Consider the following 15,800-nt stretch of genomic DNA (forward strand, 5'->3'; position numbering starts at 1 on the left):
GGACTGAATATAGATGTTTACAAAGAAGCAACTGCAATATCCAAAGACACATTTCAAAATTTCCCACCAAGCAATAAAATGTAACATTTATGGTATTATAAATACGTTGACTTTAAGAAGCAACATGATTGAGTAAAAAAAAATGTTAAGTTCTGAAACAGGAGTGATCTAGGTTCTGAATCACTCTTGTCACTAATTTGTTCTGTGACCTACCTTTGGCAAGTCACTTCTACCTCTTTGAACCTCAGTTTCCCCATCTGTAGAATGGAAGGGAGAATGCTTAGACTGGGTGCTCATTGCTCGGGGTCTCTACTTCCTTAGAAAAGTTGATAAAAATCTATAAACCCTATTACCAAAAACGTATGTTTGCATCAAAAAACTTGTTTTAATTTCCTTCTGATAGCCATTGTGGACTCTCTAAGACCTGTGTACTAAATAAAGATGTCTTGAGATTCTTCTGCATACTAAAATTCGATGCCAATTTTCATAAAAGTCTATGGACTACCAAATGAAAAAACTAAGCAAAGTGATTGTGAAAGACATCACTAATTACTTTGAATCCCAAAACATAGTAACGACTAAAATATATAGCAATTTCCTATAAGCAATATTTCTTCAGATGGATAAATGCTAAAACCATTCACCCTTTTAAAAGGTATCTTCATACTAAACAGTTGAGGATTTAACAATCTTAACTATTCCCAAATGAATTAATATATTAGCTTTCTAGTCCCACTTCCCTTTAGGTTAAGAACCACAAACTGGTAACAGACAGACTTGAGTTGAAGTTCCCACTCTACCACTTTCCTCGAAAATTTGGGTAAATTACTTAGCATCTCCATGTTTGAGTCTCTTAATCTATAAAAGGAAAATGAAAGTAATAATAACCACCTCATAGATAGTAATGATTAAAGTTAACGTACGTAGAGCGCTTGGCATAGTGCCTCGCACACAGTAAGCACTTAATAAAGTGAACTGTTATTACTAGTAATAAACTGGAATACAGCTTCCGTGTTGAGAAATAACGCCATAATTGTTACTTACACATTTGTGAACAGTAAGTGGAAGCTTCCCAAAACAAATTTCCCAATTTTAATAACTTTTTTTTCAGTACTTTACTCTGGAAAGATTAAAAAGTATGTAAACGGATAGCTACACAACATATATAAGAAGTGGTGAGATAGAGTGGAAACAGCCCCAACTTTAGAGCCAGACAGATCTGAGTTCTGAACCTAAGTCATCAACTTAGTAATTATGTAACCTGTGCCACTTAAACTTTCTCTCTCAACCCTGTAAAGCTGTTGCCAGGATTAATAGAGTATGTAAAGCATCAAACACAGTATCTGGCATGTAGTATGCACTCAGTAAACAGTACTTATTACTATTCTTCTCAGCTACTCCGTTACAGATGATAAAACTAGCTTTGCCAAGGAAGAGGGAAGGTACTAGCAAACACAAATGCTAATTAATATTCAGGCCAGTGATGAAAGACCCTAATTTTATCTTATCAATGTAAGAACTAAAGCAATGCTTTTTGGGGTCACATACTCCTTCCAGAGCCTAATAAAAATAGAGTCCCTGGCTCTTAGAAATTTTTTCAGATGTTTCAGGAAACACCATGTCAGGGATTTTAAGAACCTTGTATTAAGGGGGAATACTAGCTAGTTTTTTTCTGGACTTAACTTGCAAGAGTTTAAAACTCTTAGATAAAGTGAAAACTTTATCTACTCAGTTCTGTGACTAAAAGATTCACTTAGCTTTGCTCATAATGAAGCAAATATATCCCACTTTCATTAGACTTCTCAATTTCGTTAGCTAAATTTCATGAGCTATCTGGTGTTGCGTGTGAAAACAAAACTTTATAAATCCAACTAGAAACTATGCTAGAATTAGTTGAAACACTTTTAAATGTGATGTTCGAACACATAATCCAAGCACTGAACCAAAAGGAAAAATGTTCAAAAAAACAACGAAGCTGGCTGTATTAGATTCTTGGAAAGGCTGGATCAATTCAAGCAATTTACTGAGCCTCTAACTTCCAACAAACATCTACAAACGCGGAGATCAAAACTTACAAAAACAAAACCGAGCCAAAAAATGCATACGCAGTTTACGAGTAACTGAATATGGTTTATCCTTACTTCTACTCCCTGCGTGGATTATTTTCTTTAAATCCCTCTACTCAGCCTCCTCAAACGCCCTGGGTAAATAACCTACTCATCAAACTGTTCACTGTACAGTGTAAGAACGAAATCAACGAGCACCTTAGATTCAGCTCTCCTCAATGTGCGACCCACAGGGAGCTTGGTACTTCATAAAGTTTTGCCCCAATGACCTTGGTCCCAAAGATTCCCCTCCCTCCCTCCCCGTCCTCCCACGTGCTGGCGGCTGCGGTTACCCCAGAGGTGGCAGGTCAGAGAAAGAGCTTGAGGACCCGAAGGCTCGGAGGAAACCAGCGTTGCTAAGAGCACCTGGGCTGGGCTATCCCTTCCTTTGTGGCACCAACTCCCCAGCGGCGTACACACTGCCCCCGACCAAAGCCCTGCGGGGATGACCGGGACCTCGCTCCCCGCGCCTCGCTCTCGACCCAGTCTGCGGGGCAGGGCGTACGGTGAAGACCGTGGCACAGGAACCCCTCTTTCCTACGGCACCATGTTCCGTCGCCCGGCTGGGGTGCCAGACACCTGGGCGATGAGGACAGCCCCGGGAAGCGGGGGGAACGAGGGCAAGAGGAAAGTAGGATGGAGAATCCTGCGCCACGCCACCGCCACCTCCACTTCCAGGGCTCCCTGGAGGCCCTGGCCGGTCGCCGGCCCAGCGGGCGGGAAGGCCTGGCACGGCAAGGCCAGCCAGAGGCCCGCAGATGCTGGCGTACGGGGGTCGCGGTGTACTCACCATCAGAACTTTGGCCGCGTTCTCCAGCTGAGCGATCACTTCTGGGGGCCCCAGCGCCGCCGCCATCATGGTCTCTCTTCAATGACGCGCCATGCGCTGCATTATGGGAGCGGGCGCCGCGGCCGGCCAATCGCCGCAGCGACCCCGGAGCCTCACGCGCTCCCAGAGGCCGTCGCAGCCGCGGTTGACGCCGGCGTCGCGGCCCCCGCGGGCCTGACCTGGCCGCCGGGCTTGGGGCCGTGGGAAGGCGAAGGGCGTGAGGCGGGCCACCTCGTTAGGGCTGGGGGCGCCCGCCGTCCCGTACCGGGCGAGGCCTGGGCGGTCGGCCCGGGCGGCGACGGCCGCGCGGGGCGGGCCCCCGGGGCTCCGGACCCGCGCATGCGTGCTGTCCGGCGCCCCGGCCTCTCGGCCACTTCAGCCCTCGTGCCCGTGACCCGCTCGGTTCCCTCCGCGGCGAACGCACCCCGCCCCGTCACCGGGCACTGCCCTGGACGCCGCTCCGCTCCCTGTTCTCTGACCCTCACCGTGTGCACCCCGGCCCCTCCTTCCCTTTCCACGCTCCACGCTGGGTAGGACCTCACTCGGAACCGCTCTCCCCATTTCCTCTCCCGAGAGTGCGCCTCCTTTCAGAACAGCACTGTCCTCGGCGCCCCAAGTCTCTGTCCCTCCTTGCGATGAAAAGGAGCATTCCAGGATAGAACGGTTCACTCTCGTAATGGAGGTCCCGCAGGAGGCTCGTCCGAATGTCTTTAGCCGGCAGATCATGGCGAGCTCTTCCCAAGGGCTGTATCAGACTGGAGAGAGAAAAGGCAGGAACCCTAACCTTGACTGCCAGACTTCTTGAATTCTGAAAGAACTCATTGCCGCCTGTTTTGTCGGGTTTAAGGAATTCATCACAGTAATGCTAATTTTGGAATCCATGTTGACAGGTTCTTTAGAGTGTGTGGATCCGACTTTTCCCTCCAGTGTCTCCATCTCCCTTACAGCATTCCAGGCAGGCAGTCCTTCCTGAAGCAGCTATTTCAGTATTCAAACCAGCTTGAACTGTTAGAAAAGTTGTTTGGACGAGGGGGGTTGTTTTGAGCTGACGTTTACTTTCCTATAACATGCCTTTTGGTGCTGGTCGGCTTCCTGGGGCTACGCAGAAAGTCCGATGCATTTCAGTGTTTGTTAAATTTACTCTGTTGAAACCTGTATTTATTCTTCCTAGTTATAAGTAAGCCATACTTTTGAGGTGTGTGTGTGTGTGTGTGTTAATGTCACTGCAACAGAAAGGCATTATTTTCTCCATTGAAGATCAGGTGGTGTCTTGTATTTGACGTCTCTACAACTTGAAGTTGAAAAAGTGAACGAACAAGGTTTACACCGCTTGAGTAACAAAGTACCTTTCATTTCATTACAAAAGGGTAAAGTGAACCAAAGTGCAGTAAGTGACCTTTTTTAAGAATTGTGTGAAACTAAACAATTAGCATAGTGCCTGACATATAGTAGGCACTGAATAAATATTAGACTGAGGATAGCAATCTGAAAAATGACGTAGCTGCTACAAAGAGTAATTACTGCTGATCAGTGATATCTGCAAAAGTGTAGTCAAATGAATAGCTTATGACATTAAATGTTTGAGGCCTAGGGGCGCCTGGGTGGCTCAGTGGGTTAAGCATCCGACTTCAGCTCAGGTCACAATCTCGCGGTCCGCGAGTTCGAGCCCCGCGTCGGGCTCTGGGCTGATGGCTCAGAGCCTGGAGCCTGCTTCCGATTCTGTGTCTCCCTCTCTCTCTGCCCCTCCCCTGTTCATGCTGTGTCTCTCTCTGTCTCAAAAATAAATAAACGTTAAAAAATTTTTTTTTTAAATAAATGTTTGAGGCCTATAATGCTTCAGATTGGGCCTTGTGTTCAAAAGATTTGTGTAATTACATAAGAACGTTTCATCTAAATACTTTTTTAAAAGGGAAAGAAGAAAAAGTATTTTATCAAGTGTGTTGAGTATGCTTCTTTTCAAATTAAGTTTCTTGAATTTAGAGGCTTTATAAAGTGAGTTATAGACATCTCACATTAACTGGGAGCCTTGAATGTTAGGGTAGGGTGAACAATGAAGGTGTGAAATCTCAATGTTGGCAAACAGAATTTACCCACTAATTTAGCCTCCCCTCCAATACCTGACTATTATTTCTTGATTTATCCAACAATAACACTCCCCTGGGGAGGGTTAAGAAGTGGTATTCCAGCCTACCCACATGTTCTTCCTATCCTGGAGTAGAATAGAAGGAAGTTGTGCAAATTCCAATAATTTCTAAGAGAGAAATGTTAATTGTCTAAGAAAAGGTAGATACCTGGCTGAAATATTCCTGAAATCAAGAACATGTTACAAATACATACCGTCTACTTTTAGAGTACTTCTTTAACACGTACGATGTCATGGGAGTCAAAATTATTCCTTCTTATTCTTCACCAAAATTAATTAGTAAAGTATATTACATACTTTTCTTTAGAAACATAGGTGTTTGGTGTTTGGTTTTTTTAATGAAAACCAGTGGGATTTGTCATATAGCCAATGTTACTAAATGTTATATCTTTCCTAAATTAGTGGCTTTCTAGGAACGTTGTGGTTTTTTTTTTTTGTTTTTTTTTTTGATGTTCATTTATTTTTGAAAGAGAGACAGGGTGTGGTTGGGGGAGGGGCAGAGAGAGAGGGAGACACAGAATCAGAAGCAGGCTCCAGGCTCTGAGCCATCAGCCCAGAGCCTGACGCGGGGCTCGAACTCACGGACCGCGAGATCGTGACCTGAGCCGAAGTTGGCCGCTTCACCAACTGAGCCACCCAGGCGCCCCCCAACTTAACTTTTAGAATGCAAAATCAGGACTTTTCTCCTGCCGTTGACCTCTGTAGTACAATAATTTTGTAGTCTATTTTTCTTTTTCTTTTTTTCTTCACTTATATAAAAACTTAGTGACTCCCCTATTAAGAAAAATGCTTCTAACCAATAACCGGATAGAACACTCCACATTGCTTGTCTGTAGAGCTCAATATTAGAAGCCGTCAATTAAGGGTGTCTGGCTAGGGCAGTCCCTAGGGCATGGAACTCTTGATCTTGGGTGTGTGACTTCGAGCCCCAGGTTGGGGGTAGAGTTTACTTAGTTTAAAAAAGAAGAAGAAGAAGGAGAAGAGGAAGAAGAGGGAGGGGAGGGGAAGGGGAAGGGGAAGAAGAAAGCATCCATCAAATCAAAACTTTCTGAGATTGTGATAAAGACCTTTTATATTTTTCCAGAGAACTTTCTGGGACTAACCCTATCACCAACAACCTGAAGACGTGAGTTATTCACAGATTCTCACGGGCTCTAAATGAACCCACCTGCTGCAGGAGACCCCTCCCAGAACTGCTTTGTGACATGATGGCACACTCAAGTCTAAGAGGTTACTAGCTAACGTGGGGTTTGCTGCGCAGTTCAAGTGCATGATGCTACAGCCAGGCCATGCAAGGGCAGGGGGCTGTTGGGTTCGCAGCACCCTCAGCAGCTTCTCTGATATAGATGGAAACTGGTCCCCATAAGCAGAGGGCAGGGAGAGACTGAAGAAAAAGGAGGCCACTTCAGGGTTGGTAGGTAGCAGGGTTGTTTTTTAATGTTTATTTATTTTTGAGAGAGAGAGAGAGAGACCAGGTGGGGGGCAGAGAGAACGGGAGACAGAATCAGAAGCAAGCTCCAGGCTCCGAGCTGTCAGTACAGATCCTGACGCGGGGCTTGAACTCACGAACCGTGAGATCATGACCTGAGCTGGTAGCACTTTTAATAATAGCAAAGGGAACTTACATTCAAGGCTTGTCTTGGGCAGCACAAGACAAATGGATCTCCATACCCACCTGCCAAATCTTAAAAGTATTTAGAAGGACTTTTTTTTTTTTTTTTTTTTTTTTTTTTTTGCTTTTTGAGAAGCCAACTCACTGAGCTGTTTATTTTTTGTTTATTTTTTTTTAATGTTTATTTATTTCTGAGACAGAGAGAGACAGAGCATGAGTGAGGGAGGGGCAGAGAGAGAGGGAGACACAGAATCAGAAGCAGACTCCAGGCTCTGAGCTGTCAGCACAGAGCCCTAGGCGGGGCTCGAACTCACAAACCATGAGATCATGACCTGAGCCGAAGTCGGTCTCTCAACCGACTGAGCCACCCAGGCGCCCCTAGAGGGACTTTTGGTATCAGCTCAGGTCAGGATCTCTCGCTTTGTGAGATCGAGCCCGGCGTCGGGCTCTATGCTGACTGCTTGGAGCCTGCTTGGGATTCTCTGTCTCCCACTCTCTCTGCCCTCCTCTGCTCTCTCTCACACATGCACTCTCTCTCTTTCTCAAAATAAATAGACATTTAAAAAAATTTCTAAGTGCTCTGTCAGGTATATGGTGCAGTTCTCGGCACCAAATCATTTCAAGGCTATGTCCCTGGAGCAGCCTCTGGGGGTGGGAAAAGCAAGTGGAACCCACATTCCAAGGGCAGGGGAGGAGGGAGGAGGGGTGCCTGGGCCCAGCTCATAGGTCAATTGGCAGTCGTGTCTCTTTGATGACGTTCCCCAACAGGAGCGTCCCGACCTGGAAAACGGAATGACTTCTAAACAGCCTGGAGCTGCTGAAACGGAGCGTCCGTGGCAAGACTGGAAAGGTGCCGTTGAGAGAGGGGGTGTTAGCGGAGGCTGCAGCGTGTCAGAATCCAGATCCTGGGCCATTGGCGGTTGTGGAGCGTGAGAGGGTTTGGAAGAGGGGTGGGCAAAAGGACGGCTTGTTCTTGGCCTGGAAGTTCCTCTCAAGCAAGCCTGCTAAGCCTTTTCAAGTCATATCAAGGGGAGGAAATCCTGCGATTTCCTCTGGTTGTCGAGAAGAATCCAAGCCAGAGCTGCTCGCCAGCGGGCAGAGGATGATAGTGACATGCTTTCTTTTTTTCTTTTTTAAAGCTTATCTATTTATTTTGAGAGAGACAGACGGCACAAGTGGGAGAGAGGGAGAGAGAGAATCCCAAGCGGGCTCCGCACGGCCAGCACAGAGCCTGATGCGGGGCTCAAACCCACGAAGCCGCGAGATCATGACCTGAGCCAAAACCAAGAGTCAGACGCTTAACCAACGGAGCCACCCAGGCGCCCCTGATAGGGACACAATTTCTTCTGTGAGGAGGTGACACAGGCCAGTCCCTGGATGTTGTGGAGGGCTGGAGAAAGGAGGAAGCTCGCCTGGGATAAGGTTGGGTTGTCTGAGAGCGACAAGTCCCTTGTGACTCTGCCCTCCCCACAAAGGGGACCGTGCTCCGTGGCCGCAAGAGCTGAGAGGAATGACCGGGCTGGATTTTGATAAACCAGTGGGCGAGTGAAGGCTTATATCGCTGTCAGATGTCTGTGGGGACTGTCACTTCCCTGTAAGGGAGAATCTGCAGTGATGTTGCTTTGCCCTAATTCTTAACATTTAAACCCGTGGATGGTCACAGAAAAGTGGGATTAATTTCTGAAGTTCTTCCCGCAGCTTCTGTTCAAACTCTTGGTGCTCTGGCCTCGTCCTCAGATTCGTGTACACACGAGCAGTGCGTTTTCTTCGAGCAGCCGCCGCAGTAGGTGGCTGTCCCTAGAGACGCCTCAGGTGGTTCTGCGGCCTCCAGCATGCTGTCGTCACGCGGCGTGGCCCAGAAAGCACCTTCTGCCCCAAGTGCGTAATACGAACACTGGCACCTCGACACCGTGGGCCTGAGTAGAACGTATCGCTATTGACGGCACCTTTTGTGCCAAGCATCCTAAAATATCCTGGTCCATAAAGCCTCCGGGTCACCTAGGCACTGAGAAGGACCTGGAACAAAGACAGGGTTCTTTGAACAACAGGAACACAGAGCGGTTGTTATCAGTTTTCTGATAGACACCCTGCAGGAGAGTGGGGAAAACCCCTCAGCTTCTGTAAGCAATCTCTTCAGTGGAGAGAGGGCCTCTTAGCTTTCAGTGGGTCCCTTGCGAATACTTTTTTTAAGACTGTGGAGGCGTTAGGGGCGCCTGGGTGGCTCAGTCGGTTGAGCGTCCGACTTCGGCTCAGGTCATGATCTCGCAGTCCGTGAGCTCGAGCCCCGCGTCGGGCTCTGTGCTGATGCCTCGGAGCCTGGAGCCCGCTTCGGATTCTGTGTCTCCCTCTCTCTCTGCCCCTCTCCTGCTCGTGCTCTGTCTCACTCTGTCTTTCAAAAATAAATAAATGTAAATAATAATAATAATAAAGAATGTGGAGGCGTTCCAAAACAAAAACTTTGAGAACCTCTCCTTTAGAGAATGCATCTCTTTGGAATAGCATCCTCTGACGCGAGGGCATGGTATTTGGCAAGAGCTGGTTTGCTTGTTTTTGAACTACAGAAGTCATAATCTACCTCAGCCAGGCCGGTTCCCCTGTCTTAGAGACCAGCCACAGCAGCTGCATTTGGGCCTCTGCCCTCTGACTGTCGCCTCACCTGGAATAGGATCCCTGTCTCCTGCCATGATTTTCCTTCTATTTATCTTCCAACAAAGCTCAAGCCCACTTCTTGTCAAAGACTGCCCCAGCCAGTCCTCCTTACACATTTACTTAAAAGAAAGAAAGAGTCATATCTGAAGTAAAACTGTGTTCTTTCTGTAATCTTAAAGTAATTCTCTCTCCAGAGTTCTAAATTCATCTAAATCTGGAAGGTATTACTTACTACAAATGTCAACGTTTAAAAAAAATTATTTTTTTAAATTTTTTTTATGTTTATTTATTTCTGAGACAGAGAGAGACAGAGCATGAGAGGGGGAGGGGCAGAGAGAGAGGGAGACCCAGAGTCAGAAGCAAGCTCCAGGCTCCGAGCTGTCAGCACAGAGCCTGACGCGGGGCTCAAACTCACAAACTGTGAGATCATGACCTGAGCCGAAGTCGGTCACTCAACCGACTGAGCCACCCAGGCACCCCCCCGCCAAAAAATTATTTTAAATAATCTCTACACCCAGCACGGGGCTTGAACTTACAACCCTGATATCAAGAGTTACACGCTGTACCAACTGAGCCAGCCAGGTGCCCCTACTAATTTCAACTTTGATGAAAGTAAAGACCTTAGAGCTTATGAACGGAATCAGATAATCCTACCTGCCTTATTGTGTTGTTCTGCAAAGACTCGTGATAAGTTTATGTAGAAATGCCCAGGGATTTTACATTCAAGCTTTGATTTTAAGCATTCAATCAATCTGTATAAAGTGATGCTCAATACCTACATTGGACATAATGCTGCTCGGTATATTTTTGTTGACTCAGTATGGAATGAACAAATATTAGGTGTCCCTAATGGCTCAAGAACAGAGTAAGTCATGCCATTCAAGGGTCCCTCAACAGTTCTCCAGATTTTTTTTTGGGGGGGGGTTGCATATACTGCAGATTTGCCTTAACATTACAGAAACCTGTTTCTGACTATGTAGCTTCAACAGCACCTTCCTAGAATGTATAAATATAGAAGGAAAAACCTGAAAGAAAACATTGCAATTCACAGGTGATTTGACAAAGAATTCTTATTTTCCTCTCCATGAAAACAGCTTGCCAAGAAATTTTATGGACCCTTGGCGTGAACACAGATCTCACTTGCAAAAGTACTTCACCAGCTCCCTCTGCTGTTTGTTGGTTTGATTCGGAACTCCGAGAAGCTATGGTACTTACTATGGACTGAGTACCCCTAAGTATCGGCTAAAATAATGAATAGAATTCAGGATAAATTGTCTACTGGATTAGGCACAGACAAGTATATCATTATCAGTATATCTGTACTCTATTCTAGAGTAAAGGAGATCAAACCACTAAATATATTTGCCTAAGAGTATTTCCACACATATTCTTATTATCTTAATATCTGTTTTTGTTTCAGCTGTGATCACATAACGTAAACTATTATCGTGAAGAAAAAAGACTTGCAGCAGTTATCTATTTGTATTTATTTGGTATAAACTCTCTCTAAATACGTACACACATACACACTTAAAAAAGAAACAAGTAGCATTAAATGATTTCTGTCGCATTCGCAATCATCGATTGTCAGACACAAACGTTTTGAGGTTTCTTTTATGAGTTAGAGAGATTGTTCTCTTTATTTTTCTCAAATAACCATTTTAACCTAGAAGTGATGAAGGAAGACGCAAGATTAGGTCTCTAGAAAGTAACCTTTTTTTAAAACCATTTTTTTGGGATTTTATTTTTTACAGTAATCTCTATACCCAACGTGGGGCTCGAACTCATGACCCCAAGATCAACAGCCACAAGCTCAACCTACTGAGCCAACCAGGCGTCCCTACAAAGTAAACTTCTAATTTTATTTTTTTATTTTTTTTTAAGTTTATTTCTTTTGAGAGAGAGAGAGAGAGAGGAGAGAGGGAAGAGAGAGAATCCCAAGCAGGCTCCGCACTGTCAGCATGGAGCCTGACAGTGGGACCCAAACTCACAAACCATGAAATCATGACCTGAGCCAAAGGGTTGGATGCTCAACCCACTGAGCTACCCAGGCGCTGAAAGTAAGCTTGTAATTTTAAAAAATGAATCTGACCTGCTGAAATTTAGAAGAGCAGAAGATTCCAGTTAGCACAATAATTGGCCTTTCTGTCTGAATGGTTACTTCAAAAATAATTAACCCATTAATTTTTTTAGAGACATCCTAGGAAGAAGCGACATTTTGAAAGCTTAAAGAGCTTATAAATATAAGGAAAGGAAAGTCATGGATATAAAAGGAAAGTCATGGAAAGAATAAATATAAATGACCAGTAAACATATGTACAAAAAATGCTTGCCTTCATTAATATTCAAACAACTGGTATTTTTTCTATCAAATTGACATTTTTAACAATTATATATATATATATATATATAAAGATAATTATATATAGATATAGATATAGATATAGATATAGATATAGATATAGATATAAAGATAATATACATGGGGTGCCTGGCTAGCTTAGTCAGTAGAGCATGTGTCCCTTGATCTCAGGGTTGGGTCTCACCCATGTTGGATATAGAGATTACTTAAAAATAAAATCCTAAATATCTAAAGCTGGTACAAAGGTAATATAGAGTAAATCTAAGAGCTCTGACCCTGAAGGCATGATAGAGGGTGTGGATTTGGGCAGTTAATTAGCCTCCGAGTGTTAGTGTCCTCGTCTATAAGAGGAGTAATCACAGCATCTGTATCCTAGAGGATTCAATTCATTAAAAAATGCAAAGCTTAGGAAGAGTGCTTGACACAAAGTGAAATTTAAATAAATGTTAGCTACTATTACGTGCATTAAATATCTCTAGGACATACAGGAAATAAGTATCTGTAGTTGCCTCCCTGGGTGGGAACTTACTGGCAGAGAGGGAGACCTACTTACTATTGAACATTCTAGTCTGTGTATTCTAGTGTCTCAGTAATATTTTCTCAGTGCTCCGATGCCAAAACAACCACCTGATACTTCCATTTATTATATAGTTAGTTCTAAGCAACTTAGTATTTGTGTCCCAAAAACCTAGTAGTCGTTCGAAAAAAAAAATTCATTTAAACTGAAAGAAAAAATGCAATTTTTATTTTATCCTTAAGTAACCACAATTGCTAATCGGATGTGTGTGCTTCTTGGGCACTGCACAACTCCTCAAATCCCGGAACGAGACTAGATGCCGTTGCTACTCCTTTCCCGTTCCGCAGTGATCTTCACAAGGTACTTGCTTTTTATTATGGCACCCACAAAATCCCAGCTTTGCAAAGAAATATGTCATTGCAAGGAAAGTAGTGTGATCTGATGTTGAAACTATGAGCTCCCCGGAGTTAGTAGAATGGTTACTTCTGTTTTCCTACCAATTTGTGAATTAAAGGGAAAAAAGTTAGAACATCTCTTACTGCCCTTGTGAATTGACTGTGCACAGGGTACCTCAACATATAGTTTGAGAACCACAGTTAAACACCTTTTCATAACTTAACATTTTTTTAATTTTTTAAATGTTTGTTTATTTTTGAAGGAGAGAGAGATGGAGTGTGAGTGGCAGGTGGGGGGCAGAGAGAGAGGGAGACACAGAATCTGAAACAGGCTCCAGGCTCTGAGCGGTCAGCACAGAGCCCGGCGCGGGGCTCGAACCCACGAACCGCGAGATTATGACCTGGGTCGAAGTTGGACGCTCAACCGACTGAGCCACCCAGGTGCCCCCATGACTTAAAAATGTTTTAATGTTTGTTTGTTTGTTTGTTTGTTTTGAGAGAGTATGCATGCACTCGTGCTAGGGAGGGGCAGAAAGAACCAGGGAGAGAATCCTAAGTAGACCCTGTGCAGTCAGTGCAGAGCCCAACGCAGGACTTGATCTCACGAACCAAGAGATTGTGACTTGAGCCAAAATCAAGAGTTGGATGCTTAACCGACTGAGCCACCCAGGCGCCCCTATAACTTTTCGTAACTTTTGAATCTAGTTCATTTAAATCCATTAGAATGTAACATAAAATATAGTATATATCCCTCTCCCCCAGCAGTTTTTTCCAAAATCAAGTTACCTTTCCCACCAGGTAGCTATTCCCTTGAAGACATTTTGGGCGGATTCTTTAATTTCAAATGCAGGCTGCACCAATGCCTTGGAACCTGAAATGGGCGGTGGGTAAATCAACCTCCCCACCTTTTCCTCTTTCCTGGCATCTCTGATGCTGGAGAAAGAAAGAAGAGTGTAAGAGACAGAGGTCTCCTTATGTGACTGCCTGTCAGGTGCAGACCCAGGATTTAGGGCTAAAGCTTATAAAAATGTATGAAACGTTGGAGACACTTGAGTACTAAAGTTGAAACGGGCTTATGCAGGTGAGGGGCCCTGGGGTTTCACTTCGTTATCTCATGCTAAGTTCCTCCTTCGGTTGGTCATCCCTGTCTCTCTAGCCAGTCCTGATTGACATGAGCTCTGTGAGGTTGTCCCCCAAGGCTGGCGCTTCCGTGGGAGCCTGGGAGGGGACCTGTGGAGGGAGATTCACACGCCAGGAGCAGTGAATCTGGACAAGACCCTGACTTGGGAGGTCCAGCTCCCATCTGGCCTGTTGTACGGGCTTCTGGTCCCCTTGGCCCTCCACACCTGCTACACCTGGCTCGATGGGCGGCCTTCTTGGCTCGGCTTGTCAGGTACGGCTCTCACCCACGGCATCCACTCAACTCACACAATCTTACTTCACGGAAGGGCAGAAATCTAGCCACGTGATTACTGTGAGCCGCTTCTTGCCTTCCCTCTTTCACCCTTCATCCCCTCCCTGTGGTCCTTCCCTGCTTAGATGACACAGTTTCCTGATGAGCAACAACTCCGGCTGAGCCAAAGTCCAACGAGTGAGTAAAAAGCTTTATCCTGACTGGGGAAGTGAGAGGGTTTGGAGAGCTGACTGGTGATGGGGTGGGCTGTCCCCTGGCATTTCTCAGGAAGTCCAGAGGGGTCTCGAAGTCTCCCTGAACATAGAATGTGGAGTTCTTAGCATCCTTTGTGCATGGCTTTGGGCGTCAGCCACAATTCCAGAATGAAAAACAAAAGCCTACATGAAACATCATGTTGTATATATTCATGTATATACATGTTGTGTATATTCAAAATCCAGAAATGAAATATTTAAAGAGTAAGATAAAGACAACATTCACAAGAGATATTATCAAGTCAACACTCTCATGGGAGTATAAATCGGCACAATCCTTCTGGAAAGTCAAGTTGAAAATATGTGCCAAGAGCCTTAAAAATGTTCTTAAGGATATAATTAGAGATGCAGAAAAAGATTTGTGTACAAAGATATGCCTTTTTCTGTTTTTTAGAAAGTATTTGTTTTCTGTTACCCTTACTTCTGTTTTCTACTTAAGAGCCTGTGGGAGAACAGCCAACCCTTCCAGTGGCCTGAGCAGTGGGAGCTACAGACCAGTCTTCAGCGGTGGGCTGGGCCCTCCGGGCTTCGGTAGGGAACCACCGGACAGGCACAGAGGGCGCTTGTGCCTTCACGCTAGGCTATAACCTTGGGTTGAGTAGCAGTAAGTACCAACCTGTCACAAAGGATGTGCCCACAGGACTGAGCCATCTTTGCTCAGGAGGAGAGAGGAACCCATGGTGGGGACATGGCAGGGATTGTAGGAGATTTGGGTTCTGGTTTTAAGGGATCATCTACTCATCTACAAGACTGCTGTGAAAGAAGACAAAGAAAGGGCCTTTTGTGTAGGAAGATACAAAAGGATGGGACAGCTGGAGACAGAGAAGGAACAAATCAGGAATTGCTGCGCTGGGTCACCAAAGGCCTGGGACATAAACCTGGACACTTGTTCCAGAAGGGGCCCCCACTCTCTTGAATGTGGTGGCCAAGAGCGGCATCGCTGTGAGGGACAACAGGCAAGAACTTGAGGGGCTTTGCACCTGAAACCCACCAGGACCTGACCGAATGCCCTGCTTTGACTTGCGCAAGAGCCACTCTGGGGAGTCAGCCCAGGGCCTCAACCACTTCTTCCCACAGTGGCCCAGAGAAGGGAATGTCTGTCCCGCAGCTAAGTGCCAGAGACTATGCCCCAGACAGTTCCCTCACCGGCTGGGGGACCTCCTACCCTTCCCTTGAGCAGACGGCAGGCCCAGAGGTAAGACACCCCATTCCCTGCTTCTGGACACCTTCTCCCCAGGAGGGAACAAAGGACAAGACTTTGGGCGTGACAGGCACGTGGCCACACATCCAAATGCACTAGTTTATATCTAGTTGTTTATCACTCTGAGCAGACTGGGTTGATCTCCTTGTCTTAAATTATTACACGTGTCATTATAATGTAGTAAAATCAAAACGTCTCTTAGATGATTCATGGCTGCATTAACTGTTATATTACCGGGAATGTCACATTTATAAGTAAAACTTTATCATCTTCTACTCGTATTACTACCTTAAGGATTCGTCTTCTGGCAGCATTGACA

At 45.3% G+C, this 15,800-nt stretch overlaps 1 protein-coding gene across 3 annotated transcripts in view; it reads right to left on the reverse strand.

Annotated features, from left to right (window-relative positions):
* The window catches only part of XPO4 (exportin 4), a 119,649-nt gene extending 116,368 nt beyond the window's left edge, over positions 1-3,281 (reverse strand). The window contains exons 1-2 of one of the 3 annotated variants that reach the window (XM_045444263.1): positions 2,896-3,155; positions 214-257 (exon numbers count right to left, since the gene is read on the reverse strand). Coding sequence is in view for 2 of the 3 variants with exons in the window: in XM_045444247.1 (XP_045300203.1) it covers positions 2,896-2,964 (69 nt within the window). In the remaining variant the exon portion in view is untranslated. Of the gene's footprint in view, positions 1-213; positions 258-2,895 lie in introns of all 3 variants that reach the window. The other 2 variants (XM_045444247.1, XM_045444239.1) reach the window with 2 other exon arrangements.
* Between the last annotated feature and the right edge of the window lie 12,519 nt (positions 3,282-15,800).

Source organism: Leopardus geoffroyi, chromosome A1 (genome assembly GCF_018350155.1).
Source record: "Leopardus geoffroyi isolate Oge1 chromosome A1, O.geoffroyi_Oge1_pat1.0, whole genome shotgun sequence".
In the NCBI taxonomy this organism is placed as follows: domain Eukaryota; kingdom Metazoa; phylum Chordata; class Mammalia; order Carnivora; family Felidae; genus Leopardus; species Leopardus geoffroyi.